This window comes from Girardinichthys multiradiatus, chromosome 8 (assembly GCF_021462225.1).
Source record: "Girardinichthys multiradiatus isolate DD_20200921_A chromosome 8, DD_fGirMul_XY1, whole genome shotgun sequence".
In the NCBI taxonomy this organism is placed as follows: domain Eukaryota; kingdom Metazoa; phylum Chordata; class Actinopteri; order Cyprinodontiformes; family Goodeidae; genus Girardinichthys; species Girardinichthys multiradiatus.
The window spans coordinates 9,036,031-9,054,567 of NC_061801.1; the positions used below are offsets into that span (position 1 = coordinate 9,036,031).

The 18,537-nt window shown below is 40.7% G+C and overlaps 1 protein-coding gene and 1 long non-coding RNA gene across 8 annotated transcripts in view; one reads left to right on the forward strand and one right to left on the reverse strand.

Moving 5' to 3' along the window:
• Window positions 1–7,914: 7,914 nt before the first annotated feature.
• Window positions 7,915–18,537, forward strand: part of rilpl1 (Rab interacting lysosomal protein-like 1) — a 42,013-nt gene continuing 31,390 nt past the window's right edge. For 2 of the 7 annotated variants that reach the window (XM_047373332.1, XM_047373333.1), the window contains exon 1: window positions 17,415–17,959. In XM_047373332.1, coding sequence (XP_047229288.1) covers window positions 17,669–17,959 — 291 coding nt within the window. In that variant the 5' untranslated portion in view covers window positions 17,415–17,668. Of the gene's footprint in view, window positions 8,643–17,414; window positions 17,960–18,537 lie in introns of those variants that run through there. The other 5 variants (XM_047373337.1, XM_047373331.1, XM_047373334.1 and 2 more) reach the window with 5 other exon arrangements.
• On the reverse strand, window positions 15,992–17,281 carry LOC124872905. The gene is made up of 4 exons (XR_007039385.1): window positions 17,150–17,281; window positions 16,984–17,059; window positions 16,454–16,550; window positions 15,992–16,120 (listed from the first exon to the last, which is right to left on the reverse strand). It is a non-coding gene; the product is annotated as an uncharacterized LOC124872905 (long non-coding RNA).

Consider the following 18,537-nt stretch of genomic DNA (forward strand, 5'->3'; position numbering starts at 1 on the left):
AAACGTATGTTTTTTGTAGTTGGTTCGGATCGGGGCCGGTTTGTATTCAGACCATAAGCGAACCGCACCAGAGTCCGTTTGGAAGCGGACCGAGACCACCTCAAAAAGTGGGTCTCGGTCCGGTTGTTTGGAACAAGAGGGTAAATGAACTCTGGTCCGTTTAAAGCGGACCAAAAGTGGCAAGTCTGAATACACCCATAAATATATCGAAAGAGGTTCCTTTGCAATTTTGTTGCACTCTTTTATGACATAGAAGGGGAACCCCCTCATGTAAACTAACTGCTGCTACAAGACAGCAGCAAAAAATCTGATATTTCTTTAGATATATTTCAGTCACTATCAAAGAGAGACACAGCAGTCAGGAGAAGAAAGTCAGCTGTCATCAGATGGCAGAGCACCAGTGCTGCGCCGTGCGGACGGTAATCTAATTCAACCAGAGTCTATTTTTGCCAGATGCTGAAGCATGGCTGGAGCCAACATGCATGAATCATACCACACCACCAGGAAACAGAATGAGCACAACATCCGGATTTTCAAAATAATTCACTAAGGACAGACTAGATCTGGCTATATTAATAAATACATGCATGTATTTATACACGTGTATATATTAGCAGCTGTTTACATTAGATCAATTAGATCAGTTACTGGGTTAACTAAGGTATTATAAACTGAGCAATTAAACATTAAATGCACCAAACTAAGCAACAAATATAGCTTCTCTGCACTCAGTCAACTCACCCATTGTAGAACAAAACACATGAAAATATCTAGATGCATAATATGAAAAATGAAGCAGTTTAAACTGGTTCAACTTCCACAGAATGAGTTGTTTTGGATTTGGTACCGAATTTATCACGGTTTTTTACTGCGCGATCTGGGTATGGTTCTTGGAGCTCCTTTGGGCTTCGCAGCCGGAGCAGATACAGTGTAAATCCAGGGTTACAGTAAATACAGCACTGAGTGAAACAACCGGAGGCAAAGTGAGCAACATGGAGCAGCAGCAGCCACAAGACACAAGGGATGATTCAGGATCTGAAGACACTACTTGGTGTGTCATTTTTTTGAACTTTGTATTACAATCTTTACAGAAACATTTATTTAAATATATATATATATAATTTATCATATCGTACTCGTATGATATTTTAATAATATTATTATTTTAATAGTAATAATAATACTAAAAATAATAAATTTGGATTTTTAATTATTAACAATTTTTAATTGTTAACAATAACTGCCGATATCTAAATGTACTTTTGCAACAAGGAAGTGTTCTTCCCTGCGGAACCTTGATCTGTTTGGCAACAGCAGCAACAACCTTTTCTTTAGCGAACTTTTCCCATCAGATGTTCTGAACAGCTTGGCTATAGACTGCTTCAACATTCTCCTTCGTCTGTAAAATATCCCAACCTCTGACATCATTTCTCTTGTGAATTCAGAGGTTTCTTGTTTGAACCAGTTTGCCCAGAAGTCCTCTAATCACAACTGGCTGTGCTTGGTGGGACCAGCCCATCTGTCCCTGGTTAGTTTTCCAGCTCTGATCCAGGCAGCTCTGATCCTCTTCGCTTCAGGAAAGTATTGCAGACTATCGGCTGCTGTCGTAGTATCGCTCATTTCACCATATTAACGCTGTTTTTAACGCAACTTGGCTTGTACCTGAACCGTTTATCATTGAAGCTCACACAGTGAATGACCGGGAAATTCCCCTTTGATGTCGTTTCTGGCCAACTTTGGACTTGCAAAATTTAACATCGAAATATGCTTATTTTGTGTCACCATTTTCTTTTAACACATTTTTAGCACAATTATCATGTCAATTACTGCCCTATTCCTTCAATATTAAGATGTTTTCTATCAATTTCTGCATTTGTGGGAAAAGCATGTCACAGGCACTTTAAGACGTATGTATCTCTGTCCTGGGCCTCTTCAAGTCAAGACTCAAGACATATCTATTTAAAATGGTTTTTAATACCTGGTAGCGTGACACTTACATCTTTGTATTGTTTTTTTTATGTTTTTTATCCTAACTGTTTTATTGCTTGTGTTTAATGTGATTTATTTTATTTTACTCACGGTGAAGCACTTTGGTTAACCTACTTGTTATTGTAAAGGGCTACATAAATATATTATTATTATTATATTCTTTCTCTGTACCACACAGCTGCATATATGTAACAACAAAATAAAAAGAGATATTTCTTGTAGAAAGAACAACTAAAAGCTAAATTAAAATTATGGTGATCTACCCACTCACAGACTTCAAATAACTTTTTTTCTGTTCTTGACCTTTGTTGAGATTTAGTTTCATTGTTCCTACCTGATGCAGCTGGTTCCGTGTTGGGAGATTTAGCATTTTCAGAAGCTGAGGTTGTATCACTCTGAAGGCTGGTGGAAGTTCCTGCAGACAGGAAAAGATTTTTCACTGTTATTTTTTCGTAAAACTAGCTATGCATAAGCATTGCATGCATTAACGTTTGACAAACATTTGTGTAATATACAAAGATCCGATGAGTATAATACAGTGCCATGAAAAAGTATCTGCCCTCTGACATTTCCACACTTAAATGTTTCAGATCATTGAACTAATGTTGATGGTAGACAAGCAGACCTGACTAAATATTGAAAACAAATGAAAAAAAAAGAAAATTCTTTTATTAAGGGTAAATAGCTATTTAAACCAACCCAGCACTATGTGAAAAACATAATTTTCCCCAAAACCCTAATAAGTAGTTGTGCCACCTTTTACAGTAACAACTACAGCCACATTCTTAAAATGAAAAAGAAATTCTGGAAATGCTTTTTCATTTTCAAATTCTACATTTCAAATTGAATTTTGGTATCTATTTGCTGGGGTACATTTTGAAAAATAAATCTCAAATGTCTTTTTCTTTTTCATTTTAATTAAGTGAAAGAATGAGCAGTCTTGAAGAAGAAAATTAAAATGAAAATAGGATTATTGATTACTAATTTCATTTATGAGTCAATATGGTAACGATTTGCTTCCATACAAAACAAGGTCGAAGATCCTCCATCATCGGTGAAGCGGTTGAATAAACAGTGACAGTTTGTGGTTTTGGTTAATAATTTGTAATTATTAAAGAGCTTTGAGCCCATAATCATAACACCAGAGGACATCTCTGATTTCTATTCGTAAGTAACGATTTTTGGTTAAGAATTTTTTTTTTTTTTCTCAAATTATGATTTTAAATTATAATTCTTGATAAATATTAATTAATCAATAATCATAATCCTTACATAATTATGTCTCATTTTTGTTCATTTGCATACTAAATATATAGATATGTGTCTAATGCATCTGCTATATTTAAATGAAAAGTCTTAATTTGTTTTACAGCAAAATCACAATTTTGCTGTAAATCACAACCTGGACTCTCTTCTACTCTGGAGTGTCCCACGGGGAGAGGCGGCGGGCTGGGGTGGGTTTGATTGTCACCCCCCCAGCTCATCCGTCTAGTGTTGGGGTTTACCCCAGTGGATGACAGGGTCGCATCCCTGCGCCTTCGGGTTGGGGAGAGGTCTCTGACTATCATTTCAGCCTACGGGCCGAGTGGTAGTCCGGAGTACCCGGCCTTCTTGGCGTCCGTGTCGGGGGTGCTGGATAGTGCCCCTCCCGGGGACTCCATTATTCTGCTGGGGGACTTCAACGCCCACGTGGGAAACGACAGTGACACCTGGAGAGGCATGATCGGGAGGAATGGCCTCTCTGATCTGAATCCAAGCGGTGTTTGTTATTGGACTTCTGTGCTAGTCACGGATTGTCCATAATGAACACCATGTTCAAACATAAGGGTGTCCATCAGTGCACTTGGCACCAGGACACCCTAGGCAGGAGGTCAATGATCGACTTTGTTGTCGTATCATCAGACCTTTGGCCGCATGTTTTGGACACTCGGGTGAAGAGAGGGGCTGAGCTGTCCACTGATCATCACCTGGTGGTGAGTTGGATGCGCTGGGGGAGGAGAAAGCCAGACAGACTTGGCAGGCTCAAGCGCATAGTGAGGGTCTGCTGGGAACGTCTGGCAGACCCCTTGGCCAGGGATGTATTCAACTCTCACCTCTGGGAGAGCTTTGACCAGATTCCGAGGGATGTTGGAGACATAGAGTCCGAGTGGACCATGTTCTCCGCATCTATTGTCGATGCAGCCGCCCGTAGCTGCGGCCGTAAGGTCTGCGGTGCCTGTCGCGGCAGCAATCCCCGAACCCGGTGGTGGACACCGACAGTAAGGGACGCTGTCAAGCTGAAGAAGGAGTCCTATCGGCTGTGGTTGGCTTGTGGGACTCCTGAGGCGGTTGACGGGTACCATTGGGCCAAGCGTGCTGCGGCCCGGGCGGTGGCAGAGGCAAAAACTCGGACCTGGGAGGAGTTCGGTGAGGCCATGGAGAAGGACTCCGAAGCAATTCTGGCAAACTGTCCGGCGCCTCAGGAGGGGGAAACAGTGCTTCGCCAACACTGTTTACAGTGGGGGTGGGGAGCTGCTGACCTCGACTGGGGACATTATCGGGCGGTGGAAGGAGTACTTCGAGGATCTCCTCAATCTTGCCATCACGCATTCCCTGGTGGAAACAGAGGCTGGGGACTCGGGGTTGGACTCTTTCATCACCCGGACTGAAGTAACCGAGGTGGTTAAAAAGCTCAGCGGTGGCAGGGCTTCAGGGTTGGATGAGATTCGCCCTCAGTACCTCAAGTCTTTGGATGTTGTGGGGCTGTCATGGTTGACACGCCTCTTCAACATTGCGTGGCGGATGGGGACAGTGCCTTTGGATTGGCAGACTGGGGTGGTGGTCCCCCTACATAAGAAGGGTGACCGGAGAGTGTGTTCCAACTACAGGGGCATCACACTCCTCAGCCTCCCTGGTAAGGCCTACGCCAGGGTATGGGAGAGGAGAGTCCGGCCGATAGTCGAACCCCGGCTTCAGGAGGAGCAGTGTGGTTTTCGTCCCAGCCGTGGAACACTGGACCAGCTCTATACCCTCTACAGGGTACTCGAGGGTTCATGGGAGTTTGCCCAACCGGTCCACATGTGTTTTGTGGACCTGGAGAAAGCATTCGACTGTGTCCCTCGTGATGCCCTGTGGGGGGTGCTCCAGGAGTATGGAATCGTGGGCCCTTTACTAGGGGCTATCCGGTCTCTGTACAAGCGGAGCAGGAGTTTGGTTCGCATTGCCAGGTACTAAGTCAGACCTGTTCCCGGTGCATGTTGTACTCCGGCAGGGCTGCCCTTTGTCACCGGTCCTGTTCATAACTTTTATGGATAGGATTTGTAGGCGCAGCCAAGGGCCGGAGGGGGTCTGGTTTGGGGACCAGAGGATTTCGTCTCTTCTTTTTGCAGATAACATGGTCCTGCTGGCCCCCTCTAGCCAAGACCCACAGCATGCCCTGGGGCGGTTTGCAGCCGAGTGTGAAGCGGCTGGGATGAAGATCAGCTCCTCCAAGTCCGAGGCCATGGTCCTCGACCGGAAAAGGGTGGCTTGTCCTCTTCAGGTTGGAGGGGAGTTCCTGCCTCAAGTGGAGGAGTTTAAGTATCTTGGGGTCTTGTTCACGAGTGAGGGAAGAATGGAGCGGGAGATCGACAGGCGGATCGGTGCGGCTGCCACAGTAATGGGGGCGCTGTGCCGGTCCATTGTGGTGAAGAGAGAGCTGAGCCGAAAAGCAAAGCTCTCAATTTACTGGTCGGTCTACGTTCCTACCCTCACCTATGGCCATGAACTTTGGGTCATGACCGAAAGAACGAGATCACGGATACAAGCGGCTGAAATGAGCTTCCTCCGTAGGGTGGCCGGGCACTCCCTTAGAGATAGGGTGAGGAGCTCGGCCATCCGGGAGGGGCTCGGAGTAGAGCCGCTGCTCCTCCACATCGAGAGGAGCCAGTTGAGGTGGCTCGGGCATCTATACCGGATACCTCCTGGACGCCTTCCTCAGGAGGTGTTCCAGGCACGTCCCACCGGGAGGAGGCCCAGGGGACAACCCAGGACACGCTGGAGGGACTATGTCTCTCGGCTGGCCTGGGAACACCTTGGGCTCCCCCCCGGAGGAGCTGGAGGAGGTGTCACTTGTGAATTCAGAGGTTTCTTGTTTGAACCAGTTTGCCCAGAAGTCCTCTAATCACAACTGGCTGTGCTTGGTGGGACCAGCCCATCTGTCCCTGGTTAGTTTTCCAGCTCTGATCCGGGCAGCTCTGATCCTCTTCGCTTCAGGAAAGTAGTGCAGACTATCGGCTGCTGTCGTAGTATCGCTCATTTCACCATATTAATGCTGTTTTTAACGCAACTTGGCTTGTACCTGAACCGTTTATCATTGAAGCTCGCACAGTGAATGACCGGGAAATTCCCCTTTGACGTCGTTTCTGGCCAACTTTGGACTTGCAAAATTTAACATCGAAATATGCTTATTTTGTGTCACCATTTTCTTTTAACACATTTTTAGCACAATTATCATGTCAATTACTGCCCTATTCCTTCAATATTAAGATGTTTTCTATCAATTTCTGCATTTGTGGGAAAAGCATGTCACAGGCACTTTAAGACGTATGTATCTCTGTCCTGGGCCTCTTCAAGTCAAGACTCAAGACATATCTATTTAAAATGGTTTTTAATACTTAGTAGCGTGACACTTACATCTTTGTATTGTTTTTTTTTATGTTTCTTATCCTAACTGTTTTATTAAAATAAAAAGAGATATTTCTTGTAGAAAGAACAACTAAAAGCTAAATGAAAATTATGGTGATCTACCCACTCACAGACTTCAAATAACTTTTTTTCTGTTCTTGACCTTTGTTGAGATTTAGTTTCATTGTTCCTACCTGATGCAGCTGGTTCCGTGTTGGGAGATTTAGCATTTTCAGAAGCTGAGGTTGTATCACTCTGAAGGCTGGTGGAAGTTCCTGCAGACAGGAAAAGATTTTCACTGTTATTTTTTCGTAAAACTAGCTATGCATAAGCATAGCAGGCATTAACGTTTGACAAACATTTGTGTAATATACAAAGATCCGATGAGTATAATACAATGCCATGAAAAAGTATCTGCCCTCTGACATTTCCACACTTAAATGTTTCAGATCATTGAACTAATGTTGATGGTAGAGGAGAACCTGACTAAATATTGAAAACAAATGAAAAAACAAATAATTTCTTTTATTAAGGGTAAATAGCTATTTAAACCAACCCAGCACTATGTGAAAAACATAATGGTCCCCAAAACCCTAATAAGTAGTTGTGCCACCTTTTACAGTAACAACTACAACCAAGTGTGTGCAATAACTGGCAATATGTCTTCAACATCACTATGGAAGAATTTGCATACTTTTCTTTGCAGAATTGTTTTAATTCAGCCAGTTTCGAGGGTTTTTATTATTGGTTTATTTATTAATTATTTGAAAAGCAGTTTTTTTTCTTTTGATAGTGTAGATAGATTCTTACCTGGCCAGTTTGAGGGCTGGGTTCTGGACTGGTTCTGGATAACATCTGGACCACATGAAAAACAATAATTAAAGAGCGTTCATTCATTAATTTCAATGCTTATTAGATAATACAGATGCAATAAAAATTATGCTAAAAGAAATCAGGGAAACTAATGAAAACAGCAAGATAAACACAAAGGACTAAATATCACTGTATGCTGATGATACATTTCTATTCAAAAAGTCAAAATTCAAAACAGTTTTAACATCTCTATTTGAAGGTACAGAGGGAGTTTTGACTTGAAGGAAAATGACAGGGGGTATACCAAAAAGCATTTTTCTACAAATCAATGCTTTACTTGTTTAGCCAGGCTGAACTACTCTAAAACTACTGTCAGAGATAACAGGTCAGTTTACAGTTTTGTGCATGTTCAAATTTAAAAAAAGCGTTTCACATGTTATTTGACTCCTTTTCTGTTCAGAGATCAATCTTCCTAGATAACCTTTCAGACATCAAGCACACAGATGACCTTCCACAGAAATGTAAGCTATGTTTACAGGGAAAATGGAGAGGAATATAAAATATCATAATTAAAAAAGAAATAGAGGAAAATGGTAGAACATTTTTAGCAAAAAGATTTATAAGACTTGTTAGGATGGCCCTTAGTGTTTGGTTTAACAAATACAAGTAAAAACCCTGTTTCACAGGTCGCAGCAGCAGCTTTAGCAACAGCAGCAGCAGCCTTTTATAGCCCACTTCCTTCCCCCATTAACAGACCTACCATAAAACAGGGGAGACAAACATATATACACTAACATACAAAGCAGCTAAAACATCACCCTTAACAAACATTATCTATCACTAAACGCCTCTCAAAACATTTCTATACATAGATTCAAGGCCATAACCTTAAACACTAAAGTGCACAGTTTACTTCTCCCCTTCAATTCATAATGAACTCTTCCGGAACCTTTAAAAGGTGCTCAGGCCCCCAGGGAATCTTTTAGCCTGAACACCCTGCAGAGGAAGAGACAGAAGTAAGTCATTTGTACCACAATACACTGGAAAACAACCTCACACTATTTCAAAGATTACTCAGTTATACTGGTATTTTATCCATTTGTTTGGTTTGTTAACAGGACAGGTCATCATCAGTACCAGCTGAGAAGAAGCTGCCTAAACACCCACAAAGCACAAAGGAAACAGGCAATAGGAAGGTAATGTGGTACATGAACACCGATCGGAATGGAAACTGAAGAATCTAGTGGAGAACAATGACCAGCAGAGAGCTTATATGGGTGACAGAACAGGTGCAAGCTATGGAGTAAAAAAGGTGGCACAGATTAGCAGAATCTAGATAGCATAGAGTATCTTCATTTACAGTGACTCAGCATCCAGATATAAGGAATCTGTACTGTTGTTTGTGTCCCAAAAGCAAAGCACTTGCACATTAATCTTAAAAGATATGGGGCTAAAATTGTCATGCAAACTTAAATCAATAATGGTACTTCTTAATTATATAAAAAAATAAATAAAAGCAGTTTCTTACCCAGGCTGCTTGTTGTTGTTGGCTGTGGTTTATATTTTGGGTCAGCTGAAACAAAAGGAAAGAGACACCCAACGACTAAGATGGACGTAGCAGGGATTTGAACAGGCAACCTACAAATTACAGCATGAACTCCTACCACCCGAGTCACTGCCCCTGATAGTTAGCATGGGTTCTCTTTGGGTACTCGGGCTTCCTCCCACAGTCCAAAAACATGACTGTTAGGTTACAGGGCCTCTCTTAATTGCCCTTAGGTATAGATGTGTGTGATTGTTTGTGGTGTATACAGTCACTGTGTTGCCCTGTGATGGACTGGTGACGTGTCCAGTGTGTACCTTGCCTCACACCTGTAGACCGCTGGAGATCACCCTGTATGGAAGAAGCGGGCATAGAGGATGGATGGATGGATGGATGTTATCTTTCTGCTTTGGGTTTGTAGCAAATTGATGCCAGGAGTGAGTGATGCCCTAACCCTATCCAGCAATTGGAAAAAAATGAAGGATTTTAGTGAATAGTCGCTTCTGGCAGGCATCTGCTCTTTTAAAATAACTTAGTTGTACTTATTAACTTTATTACTTTAGCTCATTTATTTATGTGTTTCCCGGGTTTTGTCATTTTGTATTGTTTCTTAAGTTTCTGTCATCATGTTTGTGTTTTTCTCCCTCAGCAGCCCAGTCTCGTTAGTGTAATCAGTCACCTTCCCTCAGTTCCCCTGCAACCCGGTTCCACACCTGTTTCACGTTTCATCTGATTACCTGTCTCCCATTTTCATTTGTTCTCACTCCTCTCTCCCTCAGTATATATGTTTGGTTATTTTTATTGTTCCTCGCTCGGTCCTCCTGTTTACTTCCATGCTGATTCCTGTTCCATGTCATTGTTTGAACCTTTGGAGACTCGTGTAATTTTATCTATTTTGTTATTAAAGTCTAAAGATTCTTAAATCTGATATGCTGCTGCCAAGCGTTTTTCTACACTCCGGTTCCGTTCAACCACACATTATCACATAGAATAGCATTAACATAAACTAGGACATTGATTTCAGTTGTACAAGGTAGTAGAGGTCCACTTTGGTCTTGTTTCCTCTTGGACTACCTGTTTGCTTTAGCTTGTGGGACCGACTAAACTGGATTTCAAGGTATAGGTGAAGATGGCAAGAGAGGTATCTAAGGTAGGTGAGATGTTAACTAGTTCATTGGCTAAATGTATTTGCCACATAAAGCAACACTCATTTTTACTGCAGCTGAAATTATAGATTTATTATACAGACATGCCACTCGTACTTTATCAACTGTCATTGTCTTAAAACAGCATTACCAGTGACAAGTTAAATTTTCATACAGAGACAACCAGAGATGGTTCTAATTAACCAAATTAATATTTGTTGTAAGCAATGGAAAAGTGTGGTGGTGTTCTTTCAGTCAGCTGATTGACAGTGTGCAGAAACTGGTATGTTTAGAGCTAGAATAACAAAACTGTCATGTTGAGCTGAATTTATAAAGTCTATCTGTGATCCAGTTTATAAAGACTGTTGGGTTTTTTATCATTTGCAGCTGGTGTTTTTAACTCCAGCTTGAAGCCATGTGTCTGACTGTCATGATCTCATGGTCTTTGTGATAACTTTGTCTGAGCTCTGTAGTTTGGGTCTTTTATTTTGAGTTATTTCAGTATTTTCTATTGAGTGATTTCCTAGTTATTCCATGTTTCTGTGCTGTCAGTCTGATCTCAGCTCATTTGCCTTGCTCCCCACTCTTAGGAATAACCTTGCTTACTATTACTTATAGATAAGCTTTTACACACACATGATAATGATAATATATAAATGCTAATGTTTTCACTTTTGTTAGGATAGGATAAAAATCCTCACTGACCCACATTATAAGGACAAATAACCTACTGTTCGACAGAAAGTTTAGTGCATTGGGTGTGATTATGGAACACTCTAACTGGGTTGATTAGATTGCTGCAGTCACACTTGGATTAAGGGTTGGACACCTGCTATAACACACTCTATCAGATAGACACCAGAATGGTGACACTGTCTATTGATAAACACTGAGGGTGTGCACATACTGTGCAGGGGAGTGCAAGATATAAAAACTATGTGTGACCTTCTTTCGAGGCTGCTTCGTCTCTTTGATCACTGAGTGGATCCAGGACAGGAGCCTCTGCACTGATCTCTGTAACCGGACTTATTTTAGAATAAAAGTGTTGAAAGTATAGTAGAGTTTGAAAGTCTTCCTTTTAAGAGAAAGTAATTGTAAACCTTGGTGATGCTTCTGGGGAAGGTCTGGAGAAGCTCTGACACATCTAATTGCCAGCAGGTGCGGTAGCTCGGACACCACTCAGCTGCAATTCATTTGGTTGATTGTACTCACCTGTTCTCCATGTCACAATCACATCTCCACAGTATTTAAGCTCCTTGGTCTTGATTCTGACTACTTTTGCTTTTCTTATTCTTGTTCTTTATGCTTCCATGTTTATTTATTCGTACATCTTGTTCTGGCTTCAGGGAATTTATTTGATTGTATTTGGTTTCCATTCTTTTGTTTTTCCCTCAGCTGGTTTTGCTTTCTGCTCGCAAACAATATTTTAGATAAGTAATTACCACCAGTAGCTTTTATATCGACTTGAGCTTCTTGACTATAAAAACAATCCCTGCTTTAGTTTATGATTTTACCTCATCGGCCTGGATTTAAAACATCCCTTTCAGGTCCTTGCGAACAGTAATATGTCCAGTGGGTTTAGCAAGATAACTGATGAAAAATCATGTAGTCCAAGTTCTTTGGTCAAGCTTTAGCCAGGAATTATGCAGTTGTCTACAGACAGTGGGCTCCCACTCCTAAATTAGCTTGACTGTGGATATAAGGAACATGGCAGACACACTTCAGATTACTTACTGTGAAGACATGTATGTGTTTTTTTCCCCTCGGAGCTTGGACTTCTTTCTACCTTCTAAAATGGGTTCTCAGTTAACACATGCTAGATTACAATATTACTCAAACTTCCTGTAGTTTTCGTGAAGGCTGGTTTCTTATTTGGTTTTTAGTCCTAAAGGCATATTCTGACATTTCCGACACTAGAGCTAGCATGATAAAGGTTCATCTCAAAGAAGTTAAACAGAGAAAGATCTTACGTATACACTTGAACCGAGATCTGGTCCACTGGCAAACACCATTTATCCCCTCACACTTTATGAGACTTGACTCTCCGGCTTTCCTCACATAGCCTTGAATACACTGGTAGCGATATGTCTTGTTAATGTTGAAGAAGCCATCTTCTGGTAAAGTAAATTCCTTTTTAGGAATTTTTGGACATTTGCAATTGGCTGAAAGAAAAACACACACATAAAAATATTATCACTGGTAAATGAAGTTACAATTAATTTCACATGATGGTTTGCTTATCCTCTTTTTTACTCTCTGATATGATAAAAAGAAAATGCCTGCTATTTCAGCTCTATCTTTATATATCAGGACAAACATTATTTAAAAATTATATAAATCTAACCATAGTTCAAGTGTGCAAAATAAATGCTTTTGATCAGCTGCTCATCAGCAAGTGTGACCCCCTCTATAAAGGCACTTTTAGAAGATTGTAACTCTGGAGCATACATGGTTGTGTTAACACAATTACAAAAACGAAACAATTGTTGTAGATGAACAATTTCAGAAGGGTTAAAAACATTTCCAAATGATTTCAAGTCCATTATTCTATAGTGAGAAAGATCACACAAGTGGAAAACATTTAAGAGAAAATCAACCCCATCAGACCAGGTAATGTAATGAAAAATTCCAAAAAAAAACTACATCTCAGGCTCTACAAGCTTCAGTTGGCTTGTTAAATGTTAAGGTTCATGACAGGAAAATTAGAAAAAAATTGAACAAGTACAGCATGTTTGTAGGGTTGTGAGGAGAAAGACCTTTTTTTTTCTGAAAGGAAAATGGCAGCTCTATTTATGTTTCCAAAGCTTCTGAATAAACTACAGGATTCCAGGAATTTTGTAATTTGGACAGATGAGACCAAAGTTGCCAGCCCATCATGTTTGTTCATAATGCACTATACCAAGTTTAAGGAAAACCAGCTGCAGTAAAAAACAGTCAAGTACAGTGATGGAGGGGTGATGACTTCGGCTGGAAAAATTCACAAAACGAAAATGTTTAACACATTTGCCAACCTTCCCTTTAGTGAACGGCACAGCAGATTCTTCTAAATACCAAGTCTGGCAATGGAGTGCCAATGACAGAAACTGCTAAAACAAAACGACATCTCAGACTGTACAGGGCTCTGTTAGCATGTTAAATGTTAGAGTTCATTACAGAACAGTTAGACAAAGCATGACCTAGTCTGTCTTGTTTCCAAAGGTTAGAGAACGCCTATTCTTTACAGTGCCATGTTTAGTAAAAGCACAACGGAGCACAAACCCCGTATACCGACTGTCAAGCATAGTGGCGATGGTGGGTCAGGGGCAACGTGTCCAGGCCACAGGACACTTTTGCTGATCCACCTTGCTGCAGCAAGTGGATCTAGAAGCTGCTGAATCACAGAGTCTATTTAGTTCTTTATGCACAGCTTTTCCATTTATTTTTTATAGTGACAGCAGATCTTTTGTGTGTTTTTGTATACTTGAGCTTAGATGTATATCATTTTAGGACCTGGTAAAAAACAGAGCGTAGGCTATTTATTACATCCTGACATAAAACTTATCAAACTATTTTCGCATTACATTATGGTTAGATAGCATTTGACTAAATCTGTTGCACCTGAAAACTGATTTAGTTCTACTGAAACTACTTATATAGCAAAGTTCATAGTGACCCATCAGACATGTAATCTAGTTGTATATAATAAAGATTAAATGTGAATAACTGCGTCTAAAGTCCTCATTGTTCCCAAATACTGTCTGAACACCTATGTTGGCTTTTACATGTTAATGCAAGTGTAGTTAATCATTTTTAGTTTATACTGTTATTTTTGCACTGATAGTTGTAAACATCACTACGTTGTACGGCGCAAGTAACAAATGTAGTCTACATTAGAGCAAAATTATAAAAATATGAACTTTATAACACATGTGGGGGGATATTAATCTGCTCTTACCACCGCTGGAGGAACGCGTTGCTCGGAGAAGATACACCACGATGACCCAGGCAAAAGCGTAGATTCGATGTGGGTCCATCTGCCAGCTGAGATGACTCCTGTCATGACCATCGACGGCTTTCCCTACAGTGGCCTGATGTCACTCAAATACTTTTACTTTCGATCGCTGCTGTTTAGCAGATATCCGCCTTAAAATCATCATGTGATAATGGCTTAAGCCCAGAGCCCGCCTTCCTCCTCTTCCCTCTTTAAAAAGTTCCCTTTACAGTCTGTATTTATTAATTTTTCACCGGTATGTTTATCCCCGCGTCCATCCAAGCGCCGAGATAATGTTTGTCAACGCTCACCTGCTGAATGGGCCCCAAATCGCGTTTTTTCTTTAGCCATTTAGGAAACATTGATCAGTGTTATATTTTTAATATTGGGTCTAGTTATTCTACACCGAAATTCTCAAGTGAATGAGAAAACCATTAGAAAATTCATATTTTTTTAGCAATTCACAGAAGAAAGTGAAAGTCGTGTATTTTATAGAAACATTACATATGACAAGCATTTATTTTTGTTAGTTTTGTTTTTTAATGTCATTGATATGTTCATGGAGAATTTGACAGTTGTGACACTTTCAACAAGGAGGCTATGTCAAAAACACTTATTGCTGAAGAAGCTGGATGTGCACCTAGTGCTGTACCAGCATAAAATTAGAAAGTTGAGTGGAAGGAAAAAATATAGCTGTTAAAAAAAAAAAAAAAAAAAGGTACACAAGTAACAGCGTAAGCAGCAGGTGCTTTAAGAGCTGCCAAACACTGATGTATCCAGGACATAGGCTACAGTTAGTTCGTTTATTGTGTTAACGCACTCTAAAAAGGGCCCCACTGCTCACTGGTCTAACAATGTATTTTCTGATTAAAGTAAATTGTACTGTTTTATCTGTCAATCAAGGTCCCAGTAAAGAGTGCAAAAGCACAGGATTGAAGTGTCATTCTGTGTTTAATTTGCAGAAACCACGTGTAATAGTTGTGCAAAGCTGTTTAACTTGTTCTTGTTTGAATTTTAAATTCCAAACAGCTGCTAATTTGTATATTTTGCAAATAAACCTAGTTTTCAGTGGGGGTTGAATAACTGCCACTGTATGTTACCAAGAGATTATGATGATTGTGGTGCACAATCATAGACTCGCTGCAGCCAGCTACCCCACCATGTTTATACGTGTTTTCTATGAGTAGTTGCCTATTTAATACATGTATTGGCACTTAAAAGCCTGTTAAATGTTATATTTTACCTGACAGGTGGTTATCATATATATGCTTCCTCTCAGAATGTCATTCATATTATCAGCTGGGGTTTTATAGATCCATTTGGACAGTTCCCCTGGGTGGCAATACAAAGACGGCACATAAACAGCAGAGAAACACCATATAAATCTGTCAGTTGCATCTTAAATGAGTTTTCTGTTGCTTTTGTGCACGTGCTGTCAAGGGGGAGTTAGGGGCCCCACATGTTGAGTAGGCCTATCCCATACTTTCTGGTGAGGAAAGGGAGACCTGATGTGCCACATCGTTCTGCACTCAATCCTGCCCCAGAATCTCAGATAATTCCCTGCATTCTAATTTTTCCCATGTACCCAAACGAAAAGTGGATAGAAGCTTGGTTTTATTTATTTTATACACTTGAAAACATAATTATTTTGTTCCTGTACTCTCCAATGACGCAGTTTTTGTGCAAAGATTAATGTTCATAATACATTTCCATAAAACTGAGGTTTATTCTTTAATCCTTCAGTTTCTATAATGTCTATGAAACACTTGCCTCAACTTCAGCATTCTTAGATGCCAGATCAGATGACTCTAAAACGATCCAGTAGTACATCGCATAACCTTGCATTATGTCACATGGTCAAAAAGTGGTTACCTCTGTCCTTCATCCCACCTGAGCTCTGTTGCGGCATGATGAAATGGGTGTGGAGACTTTGGCTAGTTGTGTAACAACCCCCTCTTGTGTTGAGAAGTTGCAATAACAAAACATCATGAAATGCCTTCAACGATAAATCTTCCCCTAGAGGTTTGAGACACAACAGAAAAACATTTAATACATTTAGATAAAATATAGGATTTTTATCAGTCTCAAAACGTTCAATATTTGTGTCTGGAAGCTAAATTCTTTTGTCAGGGAGCCTAAGATCCATATTTCGTGAAAGGAATAAGAGAAGTACCCTTTGAAATTAAATAAAATTCTCATCATAATTTTACCAATTCAATTTGGAAATTAAATTATAATGTTGCTGATTAGACTGCAGTGGATTTAAGGAGCATGCAGACAACTGTTCTTATACCAGTGTAGTATAGTCAGGTTTATATTAGTACCCACACATGATTCTAAGTTACTCACCTTGTGTGTTCCTCTTTACTCCTGGGCAGTGGCAGTTCTAGACCAAATTTACCTGGGGTGCCAGGGTAGTGCCAATGTTTTTCATTGTGGCACACAACTAAAGAAGGAAACAAAAAAAAAAAGACAGGGCAATATTTTATTGTTTAAGACATTAATTGAGCCACAGACCCACTTGCAGCTCTGGAGCTGCAGGTTGCTAAGCTCTGATCTAGCAGATTAAAACTGTGATCAATCAATACATCTGAAGTTAAAAGGGCAACACCTCCATTTTTAATTCATTGATCCAAGGGACTGGACAGTTACAGTTTCTCTGTCAGTGTATATCATCAGAAACTGATTTAGTATTATGCCTTCAGTACAGCGGCCATAACAATGGCAAGGATCAGATCCTCAGGGGCACTGGCCCCTTTTGGCCCCTGTCTAGAACTACATGTGCTCCTGGGTTGACTTTCTGAAAAAGTATTACGTCTCCAAGATGCTTGTTTTTCAAGCCACTTCCTCCTAGGAGAAATGCTTATCTGGATCCTCACCTTTTATCCAAGTCAACCTTCTCTGCTGCTGCTTCTGCCTTCATTCACCTCCCATTCTGAAACACGTCCTCAATGTCTTTAGTAGAAGATTAATAGTTCAGTGCAATGTTTCCCCAACCCGATTATAAAGCATGTAACTGAGTAAATATAACTAGTTAATACTCACTTAGCTGACACTTTCACAGTGTGATAATTGCACAACAACCTGGGAACATATAACAGCAGCTGCAGTGTTCATTAAATAAAATTAAAAGCAAATAAAAATAAAGATATTCAGACGAACTCATACACATCTCCCTAATCTCCCTAAAAATGAACCATGTTAGAAGCAGACTTTGGTTTTTCGAGTTTTATTTTTGAATCTGTTCGCCGGAAGTGCTGCTATTTTGCCGCTGCTTATAGACAGCGGTACCCGCTAGCTTCCCGGGGACATCCGCTCCGGCCGGACAGCCATGGGACGCTTCCCATTTTTATCCCAAACAACTCGATTTAAAGCCTGGACTCGGCATCAAACGATGAATAATCGGTAGTTTTTTAGCGTTTGAAGTTATTTTATGGTTTATTTCGGTTCTGGTTGTAAAGCCAAATCAGTGGAGTGGAACTTGGCTGACTTGTTCGTCTCGGGGAAGGAAGTTTGCTGTGGCGAAGGAAGCGTAGGAAACCGGGAGGGCCGAAACATCCCTTCATGATGGAGGACTTCGGCTCAGCTCTGGAGAAGAACGTTGCCGACCTCACGGTGATGGACGTTTACGACATCGCCGCGGTGGTGGGCCAGGAGTTCGAGCGGATCATAGACCAGTATGGCTGCGAGGCTCTGTCCAGGCTGATGCCCAAAGTGGTGCGGGTACTGGAGATCCTGGAGGTGATGGTGAGCCGCAGCAGCATGAGCCCGGACATAGAGGAGTTGCGGCTGGAGCTGGACAGGCTGCGGCTGGAGCGGATAGACCGACTGGAGAAGGAGAAGAAGCACAGACAGGTCTGACAGATCGCGGCAACACAACCAGCTGAGGTGTTAAAATGTTGCTCTGGTTCTAACGAAGAATCACTCGGTACCTGGCTTGTTACAGGTACCGAGTGATTACTAAAAATGGAATCTAAATGGAAACAGCTTCATTAAAAATATAATGTAATCATAGATATTACCTCTACAAGTAAAACGATCATAGTGGCTGGTAAACATTTAAAGTTAGTGGTCTTAAAATGTATCTTTGCTCTCTTGATCAATTAGGAGTAAATTTCAAAATTGTATCAAATAAATACAATGAATCCAAATATGTGCCTAAAAATTGATTTTAGTTTATACTCTGAGATCCATTCTGTCAAAAGCACTTTCAAGGATATTTACTGACAATTTCCATATCTATTTAATATCATAAGATGAGCTACAGACAACTGCTGAGTATTGATAGTTTGTTCTTTGCTCCAACATTTGTTATAACAATTTAAAATGATCCCTCAACATATACAATAGATTCATTGCAAACAGATGGGATACACATCAAATATGTAAAACTACTCAAAAGTATTTCAGCACATAGTAGGTGGCCAAATCCA